Here is a 20,420-nt window from a genome sequence, read left to right as displayed (position 1 = left end):
TTTCTTGTTTTCCAGCGTATGGCCTCAGGATCTCATTACCACTCTTCTGAGGTCCCTAGAAACAGCTGTTCTAAATAGCTTGATTTCCTGTACTTTGTTTTTAAAATGTTGGGGTTAATTAAGTGATAATTAAGCAGTGGGCTGTATTAAGTGGCATTGCTTCTACTCAGTCTTCTTAGAACCTACTACCAGGGAAAAAAATAATAACAAATAGATTTGTAATGTAATCAAAGATCCAGAGATACAGGAGTATCACTGATTTTTCCTTGCAATACGGGTATCTACTTCCTCATTAAAAGACCTGAAAAGAAGATATAAACTGGCATGCCTTTATGATCATTTGAAACTTGAATTAATATACATTATGATATATACAGATGCATAATATCTTTATGTCATCTCTTTGTTGTTAAAACATTCTGTCATCAAGAAAACTTGGGTTCTCTTTGGTATAATGTATGGATTTTGGCACATAAGATAAAAGGCAAGAACCTGTTAGTATTCTGAGAACAGTAAAATGTTTACATTTGTCTAAGAATCTTGCTCATCTTTTGCCCTTTAAATGCTGCCTTTCTTCACCTACCATGCTAATGGCATTTTTAAACTTTATTTGTAGAACATGCTTCTGATGTAATCTTCTCAGTTTACAGATTTCTTAAATCTCTTGAGCACTTCCATAAAGAAGTTACATGAGACAACAGCAATTTTGGGTTTATCTATGACAAGGTTTCTCAGAACCAATCCCACCCCTTGCAATACTTTGTCCTTCCAGTACTGTACTAGATTCTCTCTATGGGCCCAACAATGGAAAAATTGAATTGATAATTAATCTCGATATAATTTTGCAGTATTTTCATGTAGAGGCACTGAAGTAGTATACTTTTAACGTATCTATATTTATGCACAGTAATTTATTACAACGCTTTCCGCACAGAAAGTAGGAAAAGGCGAACAGATTATAAAAAACTGTGTGGGAAACAGACTTAAGACAACTTAACTTGCAGAATATCATGTGGAGAAAGAGTACTGCTATTACCTAGCATTAATACCGTGTTTCCCCGAAAATAAGACGGCCTTATATTAATTTTTGCTCCAAAAAACGCATTAGGGCTTATTTTCAGGGGATGTTTTATTGTTGTCATGTACAACAATCTACGTTTATTCAAATACAGTCATTTCATCTTCTTCTGGTTGTTGCACAATGGTGCAAGGAAGGGCTTCACTTAACTGGTGCTTATTTTAGGGGCAGGGCTTATATTACGATCATCCTGAAAAATCATACTAGGGCTTATTTTCAGGTTAGGTCTTATTTTTGGGGAAACAGGGTACTGCTTTTTTACAAATATGTGATTAATATATATTGTTAGTGGTACTGGTTCTGGTATAGTATACTTCTTAAAAGAAAGAAACTGGGTCAAATAACTCTGAGTGGGCTGACAAAGCCAGCCATTCCTCTTAACAAAGACCTCTAAAATCACAAGATGGCTTTCTTGTTTCTTTAATTATTCTTTTAAAAAGAAGTACCAATTAAGGTTTCCTTTACAACTGACTGTACAGCCTAATCTAGCAGTAGACAAATGTCATTGACACAATAAATTAGATGTTTTATAGTTTAATTATATTGCCGTCTTCTCTTCTGTTCACTGAATAAGGCAAACAAAACTAAAATAAGTGTTTTGAAGCAAAAGGCAAGTTGCCTTCACTGTACCCTTTGCTACTTTCCATGAAGTTTAAGAGCTATTATTATACAGTACATGATTCCTTCTAAGGGAAATAAACACCAAAGGTAGAATTCCAAAGAAATGACTCACAAATATTGGCAACAGACTTTCAAAATTGAATCCAGTCTTTGCAAAAGTGTATAGCAGCTCACTAACCCAACTTAATGCAAGTAGATATTGCAAATTAAAATTAAAATAGGAGCCACTGAAGCAACTTTTTACTGTTCCTCCATCTAAATCTCCACCCTTCACTTCAGGGGCTTTACTTCAGATGCCATTTTTAGCTCAAAGTTTGGAATTTTTAATGATTGAGTCATCTTGGCAAGCAGGGAAAACAGGAATCATTTACCCGTATCTTCATACGTGGAGGTACTGCAGCAAAATATTACTGACAAACCCTTCCACAAATTAGGCTGGACAAAAAGGGAACAGAAAAGGGGGCTAAAGGAGAATGTAGTTAAGACACAAACTACAGTATTGGCTACCTTGATGTGAGGTGAATTATGTGCAGTTCTGAATAGCCTTTCTCTTTTATATATGTTTATTTACCTGCCACTCCATTCAAGATGCTTGCAGTAGACAAAAACTGAGAAAGATTAATGCAGTCCAAGTAAACTAAATGTGTTTACCTTACACTAAAGCTGTTTTTCATTAATAAGGCATAGTTGTTTTTCTTCTGTTACATCAGAAATTCCTCTTAGAATCAAAAACCCAGTCCCTACTGTGCTCTTTGTACTGTATATCCAACTATCCCCAATAATGCAGTATAAATGCATGCACATATTATATGCACTCCTTGCTACAGATTTCTACCGGACAAGAACTGTTAGCCATTTCTCACAGCTGGGGATGATGGGTTTATGCTGCCCACTGCTTCTAAAGGTACCCACTTCACATCACAGTAAAGTCAGTGGTAGAACCTTAACTGTTCATCTAAAATAGGGCTGCACAGGAGCCATCCCTACTAGAAGAATGAAATGTGTATGCAGAAACAGGCAATTCTCAGCGTGGCCAAAACACGTGTATGCTAAATAGTGTACTGTACACTCTTTTTCTCACAGACACACACCCTTAAGAGTCGCACCGCTTGTGGCTCAGAGGCTCTGCCAGCCAGTCAAAGAGCGCCTGAGGGTAATAGCTCAGAGGCAGCTCTTTTCCCTCAAGGGAATCTGCTTATTGTATCCGCCCTAGAGCATAAAGAGCCATCAGGAGGAGGATGCTGAAAGGGAGGGTTGGTGGAGGAGCGCGTCGTAATTAAAACTAAAGTGCCCCGGTTATTTATAACTCCATGGAAAGGGTCGGGAGCTTCTCCCTAATGGAGAGCTTGGCACAGCGCTCTCTCTCTCTGTGTCTGGCAAAAGCAAGCTTGGGAGGAAGAGAAGGCGGGCGAGAGAGGCAGCAACGACGAGGGCAAAGAAGAGCGGGCGACCTCCCGCTCGATTCCCTCCCTCAAAGGACAAGAGGCTGCCAGCCCCGTCCTTCTCCCTCACCACCTCTCCCGTCCCAAATCTTCAAAGAGAAGCTGGAAAAGAGATGACAACTGCGGGGCAGCAAATTCTCTCTCGCGGGTGGAAACCGCACACCGGCCGGCTCTCGCGCTTCCTTTTCCCCGCCCTCCCACAAACAGCCTTTCCCTCCAAAAAAGGGCGCCCGAGCCAACCGCCACATCGTACTCTCCGCTGTGGCTCCGCCACTCCGCGCCTCGGCTTATTCCTCCCACAGACACACACCTCCCTTCTCCCCTGCAGCTTAAGTGAGGGGGCAAACCCCCCCTCGCTCGTCCTCCGCTGCCATCACCTTTCCCCAGCACAGGGCAACGCCTGAGGAGGAGGCTTCCTTGTGCTCAAGAGACCCGCTACATTGCCTGACTGAATCGGGGCGAGCGGGGCGTCCATACGAGATGCTCCTGTGTCCCTCCGGACAGCCCCTGCCCTTGCTCGGTCCCCTCTTCTGCTCCTCCTCCCAAGCCGCTTTCCGGGACCACGCGAGCCGCTTTGCCGTTGTCGCCCCCAGAGCACTTTCTCCTTACCCGCGGCTCTGCGTGGCTAAAACAGCGGCGGCCGTGGCTGTAGTGGCGGCGGCGGCGCTTCCCTCCCTCAGGATCCCGCTGGCGGCCTCTTTTTGGGCTTGCCCTCAGTGCCCGTTGCTGCTTCTGGGCGCGCGGGGGGGGGGAGAGGTGAGGGTTGTCTCCTCCTTCCCGCCCTCGCTTGTGTGCAGGCGGCTGTTGTGGTAGATGATAATGAAAGAAGCTGGCTCTATAGACGAAGGAGCGTGTGAAACCAGTCCATCCTGTTTCTACACACACACACACACACACACACATACACGGATATAATAATACCATAGATAGATAGATAGATAGATAGATAGATAGATAGATAGATAGATAGATAGATAGATAGATGTCTGCTGGTGCTACTTGTGTGTAGACGCAGTCTCTCATACACAGAGACAAACACATGCATATATATTTCTCACGGTGCCCTGAGGGTTAGCAAGGGAAAGGAGGATAACAAGCACCGTCTGGCCCGGGTTGCAGCTGGCTGGCTGAGGAAAAGAGAAAAACCGGGAGGGAATTTTTTTTCTTTCCCACCCACCCTCTCTTCCTTCAAATGTCCTGCTTGGAGGAAGGGCGGGAAACCTAAGAGCCCTCGCCCTTTCTCCCTTATCCTCCACGAGCTGAATGGCTCCTTCTGCCACGCGGGCTAAGGGGCTTAATTTGTTCTCATCAAGGAAACCATTGTTGTCGAGGGAGTCTTGCATTTTCTGCTTGCGAGCCTTTCATCTGTTCTAGCGAACGCGCCACTGATAGGAAACAGATGAGGAGCTGGAAGGCCAAGCATTAGCTGAAGTGCTGTGCTCTGGTGGATAAGAGTTTCAGGCTGGGGGCTGTGAGGCAAGAACTTCTGAGTACCAGATGTTGTAATACTCAGAAATATACCTGTATTCCAAGCGGTTGCTTGTGTCTGGTGGGTTTCCTACAGAAGTGTGGCTGACCATTTCTGGAAACTATACTACTGGGGTAAATGCCACCTGTCCAACCTAGCATGGTTTTTCTTGTATTCCAAGCAATCCAGGTAACCTTCAGTATGGCTGCAATTACTGTATACCACACTCGTCCTATTAATCCAATCAGTGTATCATTTTCATGACATAACAAACTAGGGTGCAGGGTAACTGGTGAAACTCACTCTGGTTGTGTTCGCGAAGGCTTTCATGGCTGGGATCTGATGGTTGTTGTGGGTTTTTCAGGCTCTTTGGCCATGTTCCGAAGGTTGTTCACTCGTGGCGCAGTGGTTAAAACGCTGTACTGCAGCTAAAAACTGCTCACGACCTGGGGTTCAAATCCCAGGTAGCCGGCTCAAGGTTGACTCAGCCTTCCATCCTTCCGAGGTCGGTAAAATGAGTACCCAGCTTGCTGGGGGGGGCAATGTGTAGCCTGTATAATTAAAAATTGTAAACCGCCCGGAGAGTGCTTGTAGCGCTATGGGGCGGTATATAAGTCCAATAAATAAATAAATAATGTTTCGCTAGTCTCTGTGGCCGGCATCTTCAACAAACTCTACCCAGCCACCAGGACCAGGGATCACTGCACATAAATGATCAGCTAACAACACCCATCAATCACAGTGACAGATCATCTCTCCCCCTTATCACAACAATACGCACACATAAAAAACCTTCTGATCATCATAATCACCCAATCCCCTGAAAAAGGACAAAAGCTGTTCCCATAGGTATAAACTATCCAACAACTGCAAAAGAGCACAGAGTTCTGACTCCTGTCCTCTGAAGATGCCAGCCACAGAGACTGGCGAAATGTTAGGAAGAACAACCTTCAGAACATGGCCAAAGAGCCTGAAAAACCCACAACAACCATCACTCTGGTTATTTATAGGGTGAACTTCACAGATTGCTTGTTATTTAATTGCCATCATTGGTACTTGCCGCATGTTTAATGAACACACACTTGGGGAAAACTGCTCCAGGCAGATCTCAGTTTGGGAAATCTTTGAGCATTTACTTACTGTGAAAGTAGTATTTAGACACGATCATCCAGAGAGCTCTGGGCAGGTTCAAACATATTTAAAATAAAAACATTCTAAAACTATGGTAGCAAAATCATTAAGAGATCTTTAAAAGACCACTAATATTTGACCCCAATTGGAAGCATTTATTATGCAGCTTGAAAATGCTTTAGTTCCTATTCTGCTCTGCAAATACTGTCTGATTTTGAGCTGTTTCACCTTTCCAACCTCCACTTCTGAAGAGATGTTCCAAAATTCCAATGAACAAGCAGAACAAAGCACTGCAAGTGGTAAAACAGTAATTATGAATCACGACCCATCTATTCCATTAATATTAAAAGAGTAAAGTATTTGAATGTTGCAATTGCACAACCCACTTACGAACCTCTCTAGATTAGCATATGAAGGACCAAGATGCCACTTTTATGGTTCACTGACTTGAACCATGATGTCATCAGATAATTCTAGTGCAGGTTAGGCTGGAATCCCTTCTGCAAATAGTCGGTCCCAGTTACAGGATGGGGGAGAACATTCTATAATCAAGTAACATGTTATTTAATGTTAAGTTTTTTAAAGGAGCAAAATGAAAAACAGTTGAATGGTTTGTCTGTTTTGTCTATTTTGGCATGGGTTCTTTAAAGTACTCGTTTTCAAGGATTTATCCAAGATAACCATAAAAGTGTTGTCATGTGTAAAGGTAAAAAATTTATCTGTTTATAGTTGCCTCAAGGTTATTTCTCTTTCAAGCAACTAGAATAACATAAAATGGAAAAATCAGCTCAACAAAAAATCAAAGTTGGGGAATTAGCATCTGCAAATAAAACCATCTGAGTGGCACATTTATTTTATAGAATATTAAAGGTTCAGATTAAAAAAATTAATTCCCTCCTGGTTTTCAAACTCTGTTCAGTAATAAAGTTAATGAAAAGTAATTTGTACCCTAGCTGTTTGTTGTTATGTGCTATCAAGACAGAATTGACTTTCAGCCACCCTAATAGGGTTTTCAAGGTAAGTGAGGTATTTAAATAATGTTTTTACCAGTTTCACCGCCAGTGAGTTTCTATGCCAGAGCTGGAGAATCGAATCCAAGTCTTCTAAGTCCTAGTCCAGTGATGGTGAACCTTTTTGAGCCCGAGTGCACAAACTGCAACACAAAATCAAATAATTTATTTCAAAGTGTCAATACTGCAATTAAACCCTGACTGCTGAGGTTTTAGTTTAGAAAAAACAACTGCTCCTGCACTGCAAGGGTTATATGCTTATCTCCTCCCCCCCCCATGGGTGGTATGAACAAATAAATACTTGTTATTTTCTGGCTAGACCAGTAACGGTTGCCATTGCACCCCTCCGCTGGACCACTGCACCAGCAGAGGGGAGTGCCGAAATCCGGGATCGGAGGACAGGTAAGTATTTCTCTATGGCAACAAATCGCTCGTGTGAATGCATGCCATAGGTTCGCCATCACTGTAGTCCATTACTCTATCCAGTGCACCACACTGGGTACAGTGTTATGGACTCCATAAAAAGGAGTTCAGTCTTATAGGTGGTTAATTCTCTTTGTAAATGAAACATGTATAGGGTGTGATCCTATGTACATTTATACATCACACAGAAGTGCAATCAGAATGAATTGGACTAACTCTGTTTAAGTGTGCAGTTACAAGACCAAAACTGTAGTACAAAAACAAGCTACAGTCTTTTGTAATGCAATTATCTCTGAAGTGAGAAGCATGAGTAAGTATTTCTTCACCAAACCATACATCTGGAAGAGACTAAACATTTCATATCTCCTACCCCCATCCCAAAGCAGATCCATTTAGCCACCAGCGCCAAGAGAACAATTTACGTAATCTAGTGTAATGCATGAAGAGAGCAACCGAATTAAAGAAAGTTGCCTGCAGAGCAAATAGCTCCAGATGTCTCAAGTAAGAGATCCTTACTGGCAGTGCATTTCTTCTACAGTGTAGAAATTAGCCTTAGTGCTCACCTAGGAAAAAATAGTGCATGTGAAGAAAACAGAATGATGATTATTCAAAACATTTTTAAAAAGCAGCTGTACTCTCTCTGTTGGGATCACAAATATTCTGGCTGCGGTCAGGTTTTCTGAAACAGAGATAATGCATGAATCTGTTTACTTACCTTCTATGCAGACTGAGGAGCTGCAGCTGTCATCTCATGTGTTGATGAAGCACCTGGAGAAAAGGGGATACAAATAAAGCTTACCACTGAGGTAAACCAACATTAAAAAGAAAGAAAATACGACAGAAATCCCACTGAATCAGACCAAGGCTCAGTCTAGTTTAACATCCTTTCTCTGGGAGGGGGCAGTCACCACTGTACTAACTTGAACATGCCACTCTTACTAGGTTTCAGAACTATACAAGACTGGTTAGTACAGTAATTGGATGAGAAACCACCAGCAATACCAGAATCTTGTCAAGAAATAATCCTCTTTGAAACTCTGTAGAACAACTGACAGTCAAAAATGACAATACTAGGCCAGGTGGTTCAATGGCCTGACCTGCTTCCTGTCTTTTCCCCTCTACATGCTTCCACAGCAGATTTTTTTCCTTCCTTGGGGAGCCTTTGGGAACCTTGGGACAGTGTGTGTGCATGAAACTTTAAAAGTCAGAAATTGCCACTAGATTGCCAGTTGCAGTCCTGATCCTACTGGCAGTAAAATGGAAGCCATTTTGGACTCTTAAAGGCTCCCTACCTCATCCCAAGGCTCCCAAAGCCTTCCCAGTGCAAAGGGGAGTTTTGAAACCTAAATTGGGGAGGAGTAGGGATCTTTCAGTTACTTCAAATTAAGTGTTCCTAGAATTGGGCATGGAGTTACATAAGATTTTGCCTGTTGAGTCCTACACAGTTCTTTGTGATCTCTGTGATTCACACATATGGGTTTTCTGCACTGGTGCAAATATTTCCCAGAACATTCTAGAACTGAGAAGCCCTAATGCCATACCTTCCCAATGTGTATGTTTTGACCCCCAACAGTTTCTTCTCAGTTATCTCTCAACTGCATCTGCAGCAACACCTTAAGAGTAGTTTAGATCTTCACTCAATATTTGTTTTTTAGGTTTGTCATTGCTTGTTTAGGTTTAGATGCTGTTTAGGTTTGTCATCGCTTTCCTCCCAAGAAGTTTTTCCATATCCAGTTCTAACTTTTGCTTCCTGTCCCACATATAGGTTTCTAAGGAGATAGACAAGGTGGTCAGGCACTCCCATTTCTTTAAGGACTTGCCATAGTTTGCTGTGGTCCACACAGTCAAAGGCTTTTGCATAGTCAATGAAGCAGAAGTAGATGTTTTTCTGGAACTCTCTGGCTTTCTCCATAGTACAGCACATGTTAGCAATCTGGTCTCGAGTTCCTCTGCCTCTTTGGAATCCAGCTTGTACTTCTGGGAGTTCTCTGTCCACATACTGCTGAAGCCTACCTTGTAGGATTTTGAGCATAACTTTGCTAGCATGTGAAATGAGTGCAATTGTACAGTACAGTAGTTGAAGCATTCTTTGCCACTGTCCTTCTTTGGAATTAGGATATACATTGATCTTTTCCAATCCTCTGGCCACTTCTGAGTTTTCCAAACTTGCTGGCATATTGAATGTAGCACCCTAACAGTGTCATCTTTTAAGATTTTAAATAGTTCAACTGGAATGCCATCACCTCCACTGGCCTTGTTGTTAGCCAGGCTTTCTAAGGCCCACTTGACTTCACTCTCCAGGAAGCCTGGCTCAAGGTCAGCAACCACATTATCTGGGTTGTCCGGGATATCCAAATCTTTCTGGTATAATTCCTCTGTGTATTCTTGCCACCTCTTCTTGATGTCTTCTGCTTCTGTTAGGTCCTTCCCATTTTTGTCTTTTATCATGTCCATCTTTGCACAAAATGTTCCTCTAATATCTCCAATTTTCCTGAACAGATCTCTGGTTTTTCCTTTTCTATTATTTTTCTCTATTTCTTTGTACTGTTCATTTAAGAAAACCCTCTTGTCTCTCCTTGCTATTCTTTGGAAGTCTGCATTCCATTTTCTGTAACTTTCCCTATCTCCCTTGCATTTTGTTTCCCTTCTTTTCTCTGCTATTTCTAAGGCCTCGTTGGACAGCCACTTTGCTTTCTTGCATTTCCTTTTCTTTGGGATGGTTTTTGTTGCTGCCTCCTGTACAATGTTACGAGCCTCTATCCAAAGTTCTTCAGGCACTCTGTGCACCAAATGTAGTTGCTTAAATCTCTTCTTCACTTCCACTGTGTATTCTTAAGGGCTTTGGTTTAGATTATACCTGACTAGCCCAGTGGTTTTTTCCTACTCTCTTCAGTTTAAGCTTGAATTTTGCTATGAGAAGCTGATGATCAGAGCCACAATCAGCTCAAGGTCTTGTTTTTGCTGACTGTATAGAGCTTCTTCATCTTTGGCTGCAGAGAATATAATCAGTCTGATTATGGTATTGCCCATCTGGTGATTTCCATGTGTAGAGTCGCCTCTTGTGTTGTTGGAAAAGAGTGTTTGTGATTACCAGCTTGTTCACTTGACAAAACTCTATTGGCCTTTGCCCTGCTTCGTTTTGAACTCCAAGGCCAAAGTTAACCAGTTGTTCCTTTTATCTCTTGACTCCCTACTTTAGCATTCCAGTACCCTATAATGAGAAGAACATCTTTCTTTGGTGTCAGTACTAGAAGGTGTTGCAACTCTTCATAGAATTGGTCAATTTCAGTCTCCTCAGCAGTGGTGGTTGGTGCATAAACTTGGATTATGTGATGTTGAAAGGTCTGCCTTGGATTCATATTGAAATCTTTCTTTCATTTTTTAGATTATATCCCATTACAGCTTTTCCCACTCTTTTGTTGACTATGAGGGCTACTCCATTCCTTCTATGGGCTTCTTGCCCACAATAGTAGATATGATAGTCATCTGAATTAAATTCGCCCATTCCTGTCCAGTTTAGTTCACTGATGCCCAGGATGTCAATGTTTATTCTTGCCATCTCCTGTTTATTCTTGCCATCTCCAGCTTACCAAGGTTAATAGATTTTACATTCCAGGTTCCTATGCAGTATTTTTCTTTGCAGCATCGGACTTTCCTTTCACTTCCAGGCATGTCCACAGCTGAGCGTCCTTTCAGCTTTGGCCCAACCACTTCATTAGCTCTGGAGCTACTTGTACTTGTCCTCCACTCTTCCTCAGTATCATGTTGGACGCCTTTTGACCTGAGGGTCCCATCTTCCAGTGTCATATCTTTTAGCCTTTTGTTTCTGTTCATGGGGTATTCTTGGCAAAGATACTGGAGTGGCTTCCCAGTTCCTGCTCCAGGTGGATTGCATTTAGTCGGAACTCTCCACTATGACCTGTCCATCTTGGATGTCCCTGCACAGCATAGCCCATAGCTTCTCTGAATTACTCAAGCCCCTCCGCCACGATAAGGCAGCAATCCATGAAGGACATTTGGACAATAGAGACTGAATATAAGGGGGGGACCTGAAAGCAATGCTTTTGGAAAGTTGCCCTGGTTAATCTATGTTTATTGCCAGTGTATTTAGGATGGCCAGATGAAAAAGATGAGAGGGCTCTTGTACTTGCCTGTACATTACATGAAAGAAAGAATTTAAGCAGGCATTGCTTACATGACTGGTTATGTTGTCTACAGAACTATTAAGCATATAAAGCCCCGTCTTCTTTTCTACCTGGCCACCCCATTTGAAAAATAAAAAAGCAAGCATGTCTCAACATGCTGAAAAATTGTATTGGTGTTGTTCCAAAGTAAACCCAACAAATGTCAGCTTATTTTTGGACCTTCTTCAGAGAATGTATTGAAATAACCTGCAGGGATACTACAAGATGAAACAAATATACTTTCTTGAGTTGTGCTCCCTTATGGATTGTTAATAGGTACTTGACTGTCTAGGAGACAGTAAAAGGGATCATTTTTCTTTTGTTGCTTCTGAATCTGTTTATAGTCATGCTTTTACCTAACACTTTAAATATAATATTATTAATTCTTATTAAATGTTTCAATAATTTACTGTTTTTAGCTTTTAATATTGTGTTTTAAATGCTGCTCTGACCCAAACCTGTCTCCTCACTTGTACTGTAGTATAATTGGCAAGGATTATAATGTTCCATTATGTGCAGTTTCCATAGCCCAGTAGAATGATCAGCTAGGCTCCTGTGCATTTTGCTGCTGTATAGAAGACCAATACAGTAATTCATTGCAGAGTGCATGACAAAACGCTCCTACTGAAATTCCTGGTTCTTCACATCCATAAAGGAAGAGAGAGACCACTGTTGTTTTTTTGCTTCTAACCAACTTTGGAGGCAATGCTTCAAAATATTTACTTCCGTCCCTTAGAGATCGTGAAAAAGAGAGTAATGGGCGGGGTGCTATATATCTGATTCATTATTTTTTCAGGTGACACATGTTTTCCCTTCCATCTGCTCCTGAAAATAGCTGCAAAAATGCAGAATGACAGTCTTCATGAAGAAATGAGGTATCTGACAAGAATAACATGGTGTTTTCTGGAAATAAAAGGTACATGTTGGTTAAATGCATATACCTCTTTCCCCCTAGCATTCTGGTTGTTCTCAGTGTGCTGCAGAAAGACAAACTGCAGGACCAGATATAATGTTCTGCTGTCAGCTTCCTTCTTTCTCACTCCCATAGCTCTGTGTACTGCCCAAAACCTGACTCTGAAGGGTTTTCCAGCTGCTGATAACTATTTTTGGGGAGCTACAGTGGGTAGGAATGGATTACCCCTCAGTTCTACCAGAATGAACCAAATCCACATAGAATTTTATGAATCTCTACTATGAAAATACCTGATAACCTATGAACATTATATATCTGTTAATATTGTTAAAGTTGGCAATGCTAATTCAGTGGCTGCATGTCTGCAATTTTAATGCCCCTAGTATGGGAGGAACAGTAAGGAAAGTTGCCTTTCTGGAGATGCCATCTGCTGGATAAGATGTAAAGGAGAAATGATAATTACTTCAGTTAATTAAAGACCCCAGGCCATAATTTTTTACATGTAGGTAGTTAATCCAAGTGCTCTGGCAATGTTCCAGCTCCATTTATTACATACTGATGCCCTACATTCTCTTTCAAGAGTAATATGGAATGTGGATTTCCTTGCCACTTACGCCATAATTCAGCATCTGCATGAGAAATTAGGAAGCTGGAAGAGACAGGAAAGTTAACATCGGAGTTGATGTGATCAATTGCTAAATGAACAGCATGAATCAGGGGCGGATGATTGAGAATGAAACCTCAGTAGCATTTATGTTAAAGAAAAGAGATATATCTGGATTGGTAGCAGTACTACAAAGATATAAATGTTGCAGTAGTTAATGAATGAATTCCTAGCAAGCTGACATTCAAGAGGAAAACATACAAGCAAAGAATTTTCTCTGCCTATATTGTTGCTACATTCATATTTTCATAGCAGAATGGGATTACCTCATGAGTAAGTTTATTCCACAGGTGCCTGTAAAGAAAGTGTAGTAAAATCTGATGAGAGAACAGAAGAGCATAACATATAAACCAACCAGGGCTATTATTTATTTAAAGAACCATATAAGGGCTCATTTAAGAATTATATCCCCTAAATGAATGCCACTATATATATTGTCTTCTGACAGCACTGTACATCATGGACATTAAAGTTCTTACCACATGCATATTCCCAACCACATGCAATATGCATGCCATTAGTGTCTCCATGAGAGAGATCTGTGAAGCAGATGTTGCCAATAATACTAGATGAAGAGGCTACAAAAATGCTTACTTTTAATAGTTGTGACTAGAGATGGGCACAATGCCCAAAATGAATCAGGAAATTCATGGAACATTGCCAGTTTGTTTTCCTTTGGGTAGGTTTGGGTTTGTCCCAACTTGAAAAAGAGATGTTACTTACCTGTAACTCTGGTTCTTCAAGTGGTCATCTGTGAATTCACATTAATGGGGTTTAATCTGCACTTGCACAGAGATCTCCGGAATATTCTAGAGCTTTATGCTACATTCATCAAGGACCGCGCCCCTAGCCCACGAAGTCCACCTGTCCTGGCAATCACCTCAGTTCCTAAGAACAGCACGCCGCTGCAACAAAGGATACAGGAGTGATGGGCAGAGGGGAGGACGGGTGGGAAGTGTGAATTCACAAATGATCACTCAAAGAACCAGAGTTACAGGTAAGTAACCTCTCTTACTTATTTGTAGTCTCTGTGAATGCACACTAATAGGTGACTAACAAGCTTACCTTATAGGTGGAGGGACATCACGGAAGGATTGAAGCAGCACAGCTCTCCCAAACAATGCATCCGTTTTGGCTCTTAAGTCCAGTCTGTAGTGAGTGGCATTGCCACTGTAGGGAAGGCATTGCCCATGTTGCAGCTTTGCAAGTGTTCAGGAATGGAACTCCACGAAGGAATGCTGCAGAAGTAGCTGTTGCTCTAGTGGAATGAGTCTTAATACCTATAGTTAGAGGCTGTTTGGCAAGTTGATATGCCAATTTTATGGTGGAAACTATCCATCGGGAAATCGTTTGAGGAGAAACATGAAATCCTTTATGAAGGGGATTTGTTTATTTATTTTATTTATTATTCTATTTATACCCCTCTAGATAGAGTCTACTCAGGGCGGCTTACAAAGAAGAATAAAATATTATAAAATACAATCAACTAAAAACCATCAATATATGTAAATCAATGACATAATTATATCAACAAATTAGAAAATCAAGATGGAAAAAAACTAAAGAAAAAAGAAAATTAGGTGTTGACTGGAGGGAAGGCCTGCCTGAAGAGTCAGGTCTTTAAATGACTCTTAAAAACACCCAGCAAGGGTGCCAGGGTGATTTCCAGTGCCAAGGTGTTCCATAGTCGAGAAGCCACTGCCGAGAAGGCCCGTTCTCGGTGTTAGGCCCCCCAGCCATCTTTCCTGGCTAAAACAAGTGACTTGGGTAGATCTAGGTGGGAAAAGGTGCTCCATGTATCGAGGTCCTAAACCGTTTAGTGCTTTATAAGTCATCATTAACATTTTGAAGTGGATGCGGAAACGAATGGGAAGCCAATGCAAGGCGGCCAGGATGGGAGAGATGTGCTGGTATTTTCTTGTCGCAGTGAGAATTCTGGCCGCCGCATTTTGCACCATTTGAAGTTTCCGCAACGACCCCAAAGGTAGCCCCATGTAGAGTGCATTGCAGTGGTCTAATCTTGAGATTACGAGTGCATGGACCAGAGTGGTGAGCGCCCCAACATCAAGATAGGCACGCAGCTGGGCAATCCGCCGCAGATGGAAATAGGTGGAGCGGACTACTGATGCTGCCTGGGTCTCCATGGTGAGCGCCGGGTCCAGATGGATCCCCAAGCTGCGAACCTCACTCTTCGCGGTGAGAGTCACCTCCCAAAAGAGAGGGAGTTTCCCAAACCGCAGATGGAGGGGCCACCCACCCTCAGGGATGCAGTGATACGAATAGTTTTTTTAATTTATGGAAAGAGGGGGTTCTAGAGATATAAAAGGCAAGAGCTCTTCTGGCGTCCAATGTGTGTAAAGATCTTTCCAAATCAGTTGTAAGTGATGGGGAAAACGTAGGTAGAATTATCAGTTGGGAGAGGTGGAAGTGGGACACCATCTTTGGCAGGAAGGAGACATCCAGAAAAAGGGTGACCTTGTCAGGATAAAATTGGAGAAATGGAGGATAAATTCTCAAGGCTGCAAGTTCAGATGCTCTGCAAGCAGAGGTGATGGCAACTAGGAAGAGCGTCTTGAGAGAGAGGAGGTATTGCGAAGCGGCGCCAAGTAGTTCAAATGGAGGCTGGGAGAGCCAGTGGAGAACAAGGGATAGAGACCATTGTGGAGGAGGTGGAGGAGCCGAAGGGCACATATTGGAAATGCCTCATAGAAAACGTTTTAGAGTGGGATGTCAAAAAATCATGGCAGCTTCCGAATCTTGAGGCTGATAGGCTATGATGGCAGATAATTAGGCCTTGAGAGTTGAGAGTGATAATTGTTTATCAAATAGATAGGAGAGAAACTGAAGGACAGCTTGTAAATTTGTTGGATTAGTGGGAAGATTATGTTGGAGAGCAAATTTGGTGAAGACAGACCATTTGTAGGAATAGAGTTTGATTGTGGAAGGTTTACAGGCATTGGCAAGGATAGCATTAACTGAGGGAGAATTCTCCACACTGTGAGATGGAGGTTGTGGAGATCTAGGTGGTGGGTCCTGCCCCGATGTTGTGAGAGGTGGTGTGGAATGAGGGGCAGGCAGAGGTAACCGTTGGTGATAAAACGGAGCATGGTGAACTATGGCTGTATTGGCCACTATGGGACAATGAGAATTGTGTTGGTATGATCGTGTTTGATTTTGGATATTGTCCTGAGAAGCAGAGGAATGAGAGGGAAGAGGTATATGAGGTATGTAGTCCTATCTGCCATAAGTGCATCTCCTAGCGATCCGCGTCCGATGCCTGCTCGAATAGAAAAAGTTGCACTTGGTATTTTGAGGTGTGGAAAACATGTCGACTTGTGGCTGACCCCAGAGTTTGCAAAGGTGAAGAAACAATGACTGGTCTAGAGATCATTTGTGCATCTGGGTATGCAGCGTGCTGAGTTTGTCTGCCAGTAGATTGTCCTGTGTGGCAATATGAACTGCTATGGGAAAGATGTGGTGTTCAAAGCACCATTCCCAAAATTGTACTGTAAGATATAGGAGTGGGAGAAAGTGTGTGCCTCCTTGCTTGTTGACATAAAATAATGCGGTGGTGTTGTCTGTCGTTACTTGGATGATATTGCCATGTATGATAGGCTTGAAGGCTCTGAATGCCTTGAAGATGGCTAGAAGCTCAAGGTTGTTTATATGAAGGTTGCATTCCTTGTGGGACCAGGTAGCATGTATGTGGAGATATAAGTACTACCCGATGCAAGTACTACCAGATGGGGTGTATGTGTGCACCCCATCTGGTAGTACTTGCATCTGGTAATTTGAAGTGATGGCTGAAGTGGAGTAAAAGCCCGTCCCATGAATAGGTTAGTTGGGGTGTCCCACCAAAGAAGTTGGGAAGAGAGCTCGGGAGTGACTTTGAGGAGTTTTGATGGTGGTTCTGTCATGGGATTGAAGAGGGTGAGATACCAGGACTGGAGGGAATGCATTTTCAGCCTGGCGTGTAGAATAGTTGAGCTTGTAGAAGCCATAAGGCCTAATGCTGAACAGAATGTGCTGTGACGCAGGAGTTGGGACGGAAATGAGTGATGAGAGAGTGAAGTTTGACAGCCCTCTCTCGAGGAAGAAAAACCCTTGCTTTGGTAGAGTCAAAGAGTGTACCTATGTATGTAATGCGCTGAGTGGGAGTGAGGATTGATCTTTCTCTGTTGATTTTTAGGCCCAGATCTGAAAAGGGATAAAGGGTCACCTGGATATCTTTCAAAGCTTGAGGGCGAGAAGGAGAGACTATGAGCCAGTCATCTATGTACCGGAAGACCAACATTTCTAGGGTACGTAAATGAGCTACTACAGGTGCCAAACATTTTGTAAATACTCTTGGTGCTAATAAATTTGCGGTGGTCGTGACGTCGAACCTGAGAAATTTGCGGTGGTCGTGACTGTGATATGAAAGTATGTGTTGCTTAGATCTATGGCAGCAAACCAATCGTTCTTTTGGAAAATAGGTAGAATTCGTTCTAGTGTGACCATACAGAATCGTTTTTGGATGATACAGTAATTGAGTTCTCAAAGGTCAAGGATAGGCCTTAGTCCGCCATCCCATTTTGGAACGGTAAAGTACCGGGAGAAGAAGCCTGGATGGTCTTCTGGGGTAGTGATGGGGGATGTGGCGTCATTTGAGAGGAGAGATTGAATTTCCTGTTTGAGAACAGTGGATGTCTCATCCTGGCATCATCTGAAATATGTGCAGTAGCCATGTGTCGCGAAGAGGCATTGATGATGTGCCTAGCTGTGATTCTTTCTTGGCGTGCAAAAGCCATGGCTTCCTGGTGAAAGGCGACCCCACGGGCCTTGTATTCGCCTGCGGCAGATAGGAGAAATGGGAGAGCTTTATTCCACTGATAATGGTGGTAGGCTCCCATAGCTGCGGTGTAATTGGCAGCGTGAAGGATGAACGATGCCAGGGAGTAGATCCTGCATCCTACGATGTCAAGTTTTCTGCCTTCCTTATTATTAGGTATCATGCTAGAGTGGTTATGTGCCCTGTTTTGAGTAGCATCTACAATGAGTGAATTAGGAGGTGGATGCTTAAATAAGAAGGCAGTATGGTTTCCGTGTGTTCTATAAAGATTTTCAGCTTTACAAGACATCTGTGGTACAGAGGAAGGTTTTGTCCAGGTTTGTTTAGTAAGTTCAAGCAAAGAAGGAATAAAACGCATGCTCAAAGGCAAAGTTTGCTGCTCATTGATGTCTTCAAAGACTTTGTCTGATTAAACTTGGGAAGGCTGTTGCACATCAAGTTCCATGGCTTTGGCGATTCGCAGAACTAATTGCGAATATGAGGAGAAATAATCAGATGGAGATGGAGGATTGTTGGGGTTAACGTCAGAATCCGGTGTTGGTACATTAGATGGGGATTCCTGGTCCGGTATACAGTGAGAGGAATCTGAAGAGAATGAATGAGAAGAAGAGGTAGGAGAAGCTAGACAGAATTGAGAGAGAGTAGGAGTTGGCTGTGGAAGGTCCTGGAGAGACTTGGATGAAACGCTTTGAGGTGGTACCGAAGTAGTCTGCAATTTGGAGTGCTTCCTATGCAGGTGTTTGGTACCGGGAGGTAGCGGCTGGGAACCCGAGTAAGTTGTGGTTTATTGTACCGAGGGTTGATGAGACCGTTGTGATGGGAGCAATGTGCAGGATCACTTCGGTACCGTGGATTGAGCTTGAATATGATCAGGATGTTGTCTTTTCTGTGATTTATGTTTCAGTATCATAATGGGTGGTGCAGAGTCTTCCTCCGACAAGGAACGGGACTGGTAGGCATCCCATTACTGAAGTCAATACCAAGGAGAAGGAGATGAGTCCGAGATATCTGTCTCCTAATAGTACCAACAGTTGTGTCGATGGTCCTCGTAGAAATCAAGCTCGGACGGATAGTACCGACATGCTCAATATCAATGTCTGTAGGCAGGGTCATAGTACTCCGATAGTTCGTAGAGTGTGACCAATTTGGATTGCCTATATCTTCTAGATGGCTCTCGAGACGTGAAAGACCCAGTTGGGGTGGTGGGTCTCACGGGATCGGCACCAAGATGAGTTGATTGAGATGTGTGATGTTCTTTCCTGTCAAGGAGGCATAGTGGGGAATCAAACTCCCAACCTAAAACACTGAGCTATCCATGTCAGCACACCCATTCACTTCAAGGACATTAACACCCTAGACAACAGCTAAAATTGAGGAAAGGTTTTCTGCACACATCTCAAGCTCTAAATACAGTATTAAACCAAAAGAGGCTAGGCTAAACCTGTAGAGAACAAATATAACACATCTTGCCAAAGGAATGAATGTTGAAGAGTGTTTCTCACAAGGATAAGACTTTAGCTGGACCATCTGGAAGTCACTTAACAGACTTTGAAGCGAAATAGGAAGATCAAAGAATGATCAAATAAAATGGGGATACTTGGTTACAGGACAAATTGTCTGTGACTGTGGAAAAATACAATCAATGCAGCACTCGTGTATGTACAATTTATGCCCCATGTGTATGAAAGAAGATTCAGCAAATGGATTATTTAACACTATTGACGTTGCCTACTTCTGGTCAAAACTAGTCTATCTTAACATTTTGTTTTTTAATTTTATCTATATTTCATATGCTTCCATAATTTTAAATTATGGAATTCACTGAAATGAATAAAGAAAGTCCTTGAAAAATCTACAATGAGATGATCCCTGGAGGTTTTACTTTTTTGTACAACTTCCACCCAACAGTATCCCATTACTTTTAAATATTTTAATTTAAAAGTATTATTATTCCTAATGTGCATTCTTATCATTGCATGATATTGACCAGGCCAAAAGACTAATCGGATCAAACTGGAAGACATTTTCTAATTTTAATTAAATAAATAAATGTATTTATTAAATTTGTATACTGCACCATCTAGTGGCATGTCACGGGGGTGGGGGGGGAAATTAACATACAAATAACTTAATTACAACAATTATAAGGGGAGGATATCCTGAAATGCTTCTCTAAAAAGCAGTGTTTTAAAATACTTTTCGAATATTGAGAGGGAAGGGGCCTGGCACATTTCCACCCGCAGAGCATTCCACAGTGAGGTGGCCACCACTGATAAGGCCAAGTTCCTAGTTGTAGACTTCTTGGGTTCCCGGAGAATGGTCACCCGCAGAATCAGTCCGTCAAAAGTTGCAGGCGATACAGGTGGTAGATCTCATGGAGAAGCATTCCAACAGGTAGCAGAGTCCCAAACTGTTAAGGGCTTTATATATCAACTTTAAGACCTTGAATTTGGCATGGAAGCATACAGATAGCTACTGCAGACAAGCCAGGACTAGAGAAATATAATGGTATATTGAACTCCCCCAAACCAGCTTGACTGCCACATTTTGAACCCGTTGCAGCCTCTGTACTACCTTCAAGTGTAGCACCACATATAGAACATTGCAATTTTAGAGGAATTACAACAATTTTTTTTCTCTGGGGCCCAGGCTATG

At 42.3% G+C, this 20,420-nt stretch overlaps 1 protein-coding gene and 1 long non-coding RNA gene across 3 annotated transcripts in view; one reads left to right on the top strand and one right to left on the bottom strand.

The window, feature by feature from the left end:
- SERTAD4 (SERTA domain containing 4) overlaps positions 1 to 8,886 on the bottom strand; it is a 43,284-nt gene extending 34,398 nt beyond the window's left edge. For both annotated transcript variants that reach the window (XM_078382930.1, XM_020794656.3), the window contains exon 1: positions 3,751 to 8,886. Coding sequence is in view for 1 of the 2 variants with exons in the window: in XM_020794656.3 (XP_020650315.3) it covers positions 3,751 to 4,182 (432 nt within the window). In the remaining variant the exon portion in view is untranslated. The remainder of the gene's footprint in view (positions 1 to 3,750) is intronic.
- A 63-nt stretch (positions 8,887 to 8,949) lies between these two features.
- Positions 8,950 to 20,420, top strand: part of LOC140704430 (uncharacterized) — a 27,959-nt gene continuing 16,488 nt past the window's right edge. The window contains exon 1 of the long non-coding RNA XR_013540317.1: positions 8,950 to 17,235. This is a non-coding gene — a long non-coding RNA (uncharacterized LOC140704430). The remainder of the gene's footprint in view (positions 17,236 to 20,420) is intronic.

This window comes from Pogona vitticeps, chromosome 1, assembly GCF_051106095.1.
Source record: "Pogona vitticeps strain Pit_001003342236 chromosome 1, PviZW2.1, whole genome shotgun sequence".
Taxonomy (NCBI): Eukaryota; Metazoa; Chordata; class Lepidosauria; order Squamata; family Agamidae; genus Pogona; species Pogona vitticeps.
Note: the sequence above shows the minus strand (reverse complement) of the source record. Positions and strands in the feature narration are given on the sequence as shown.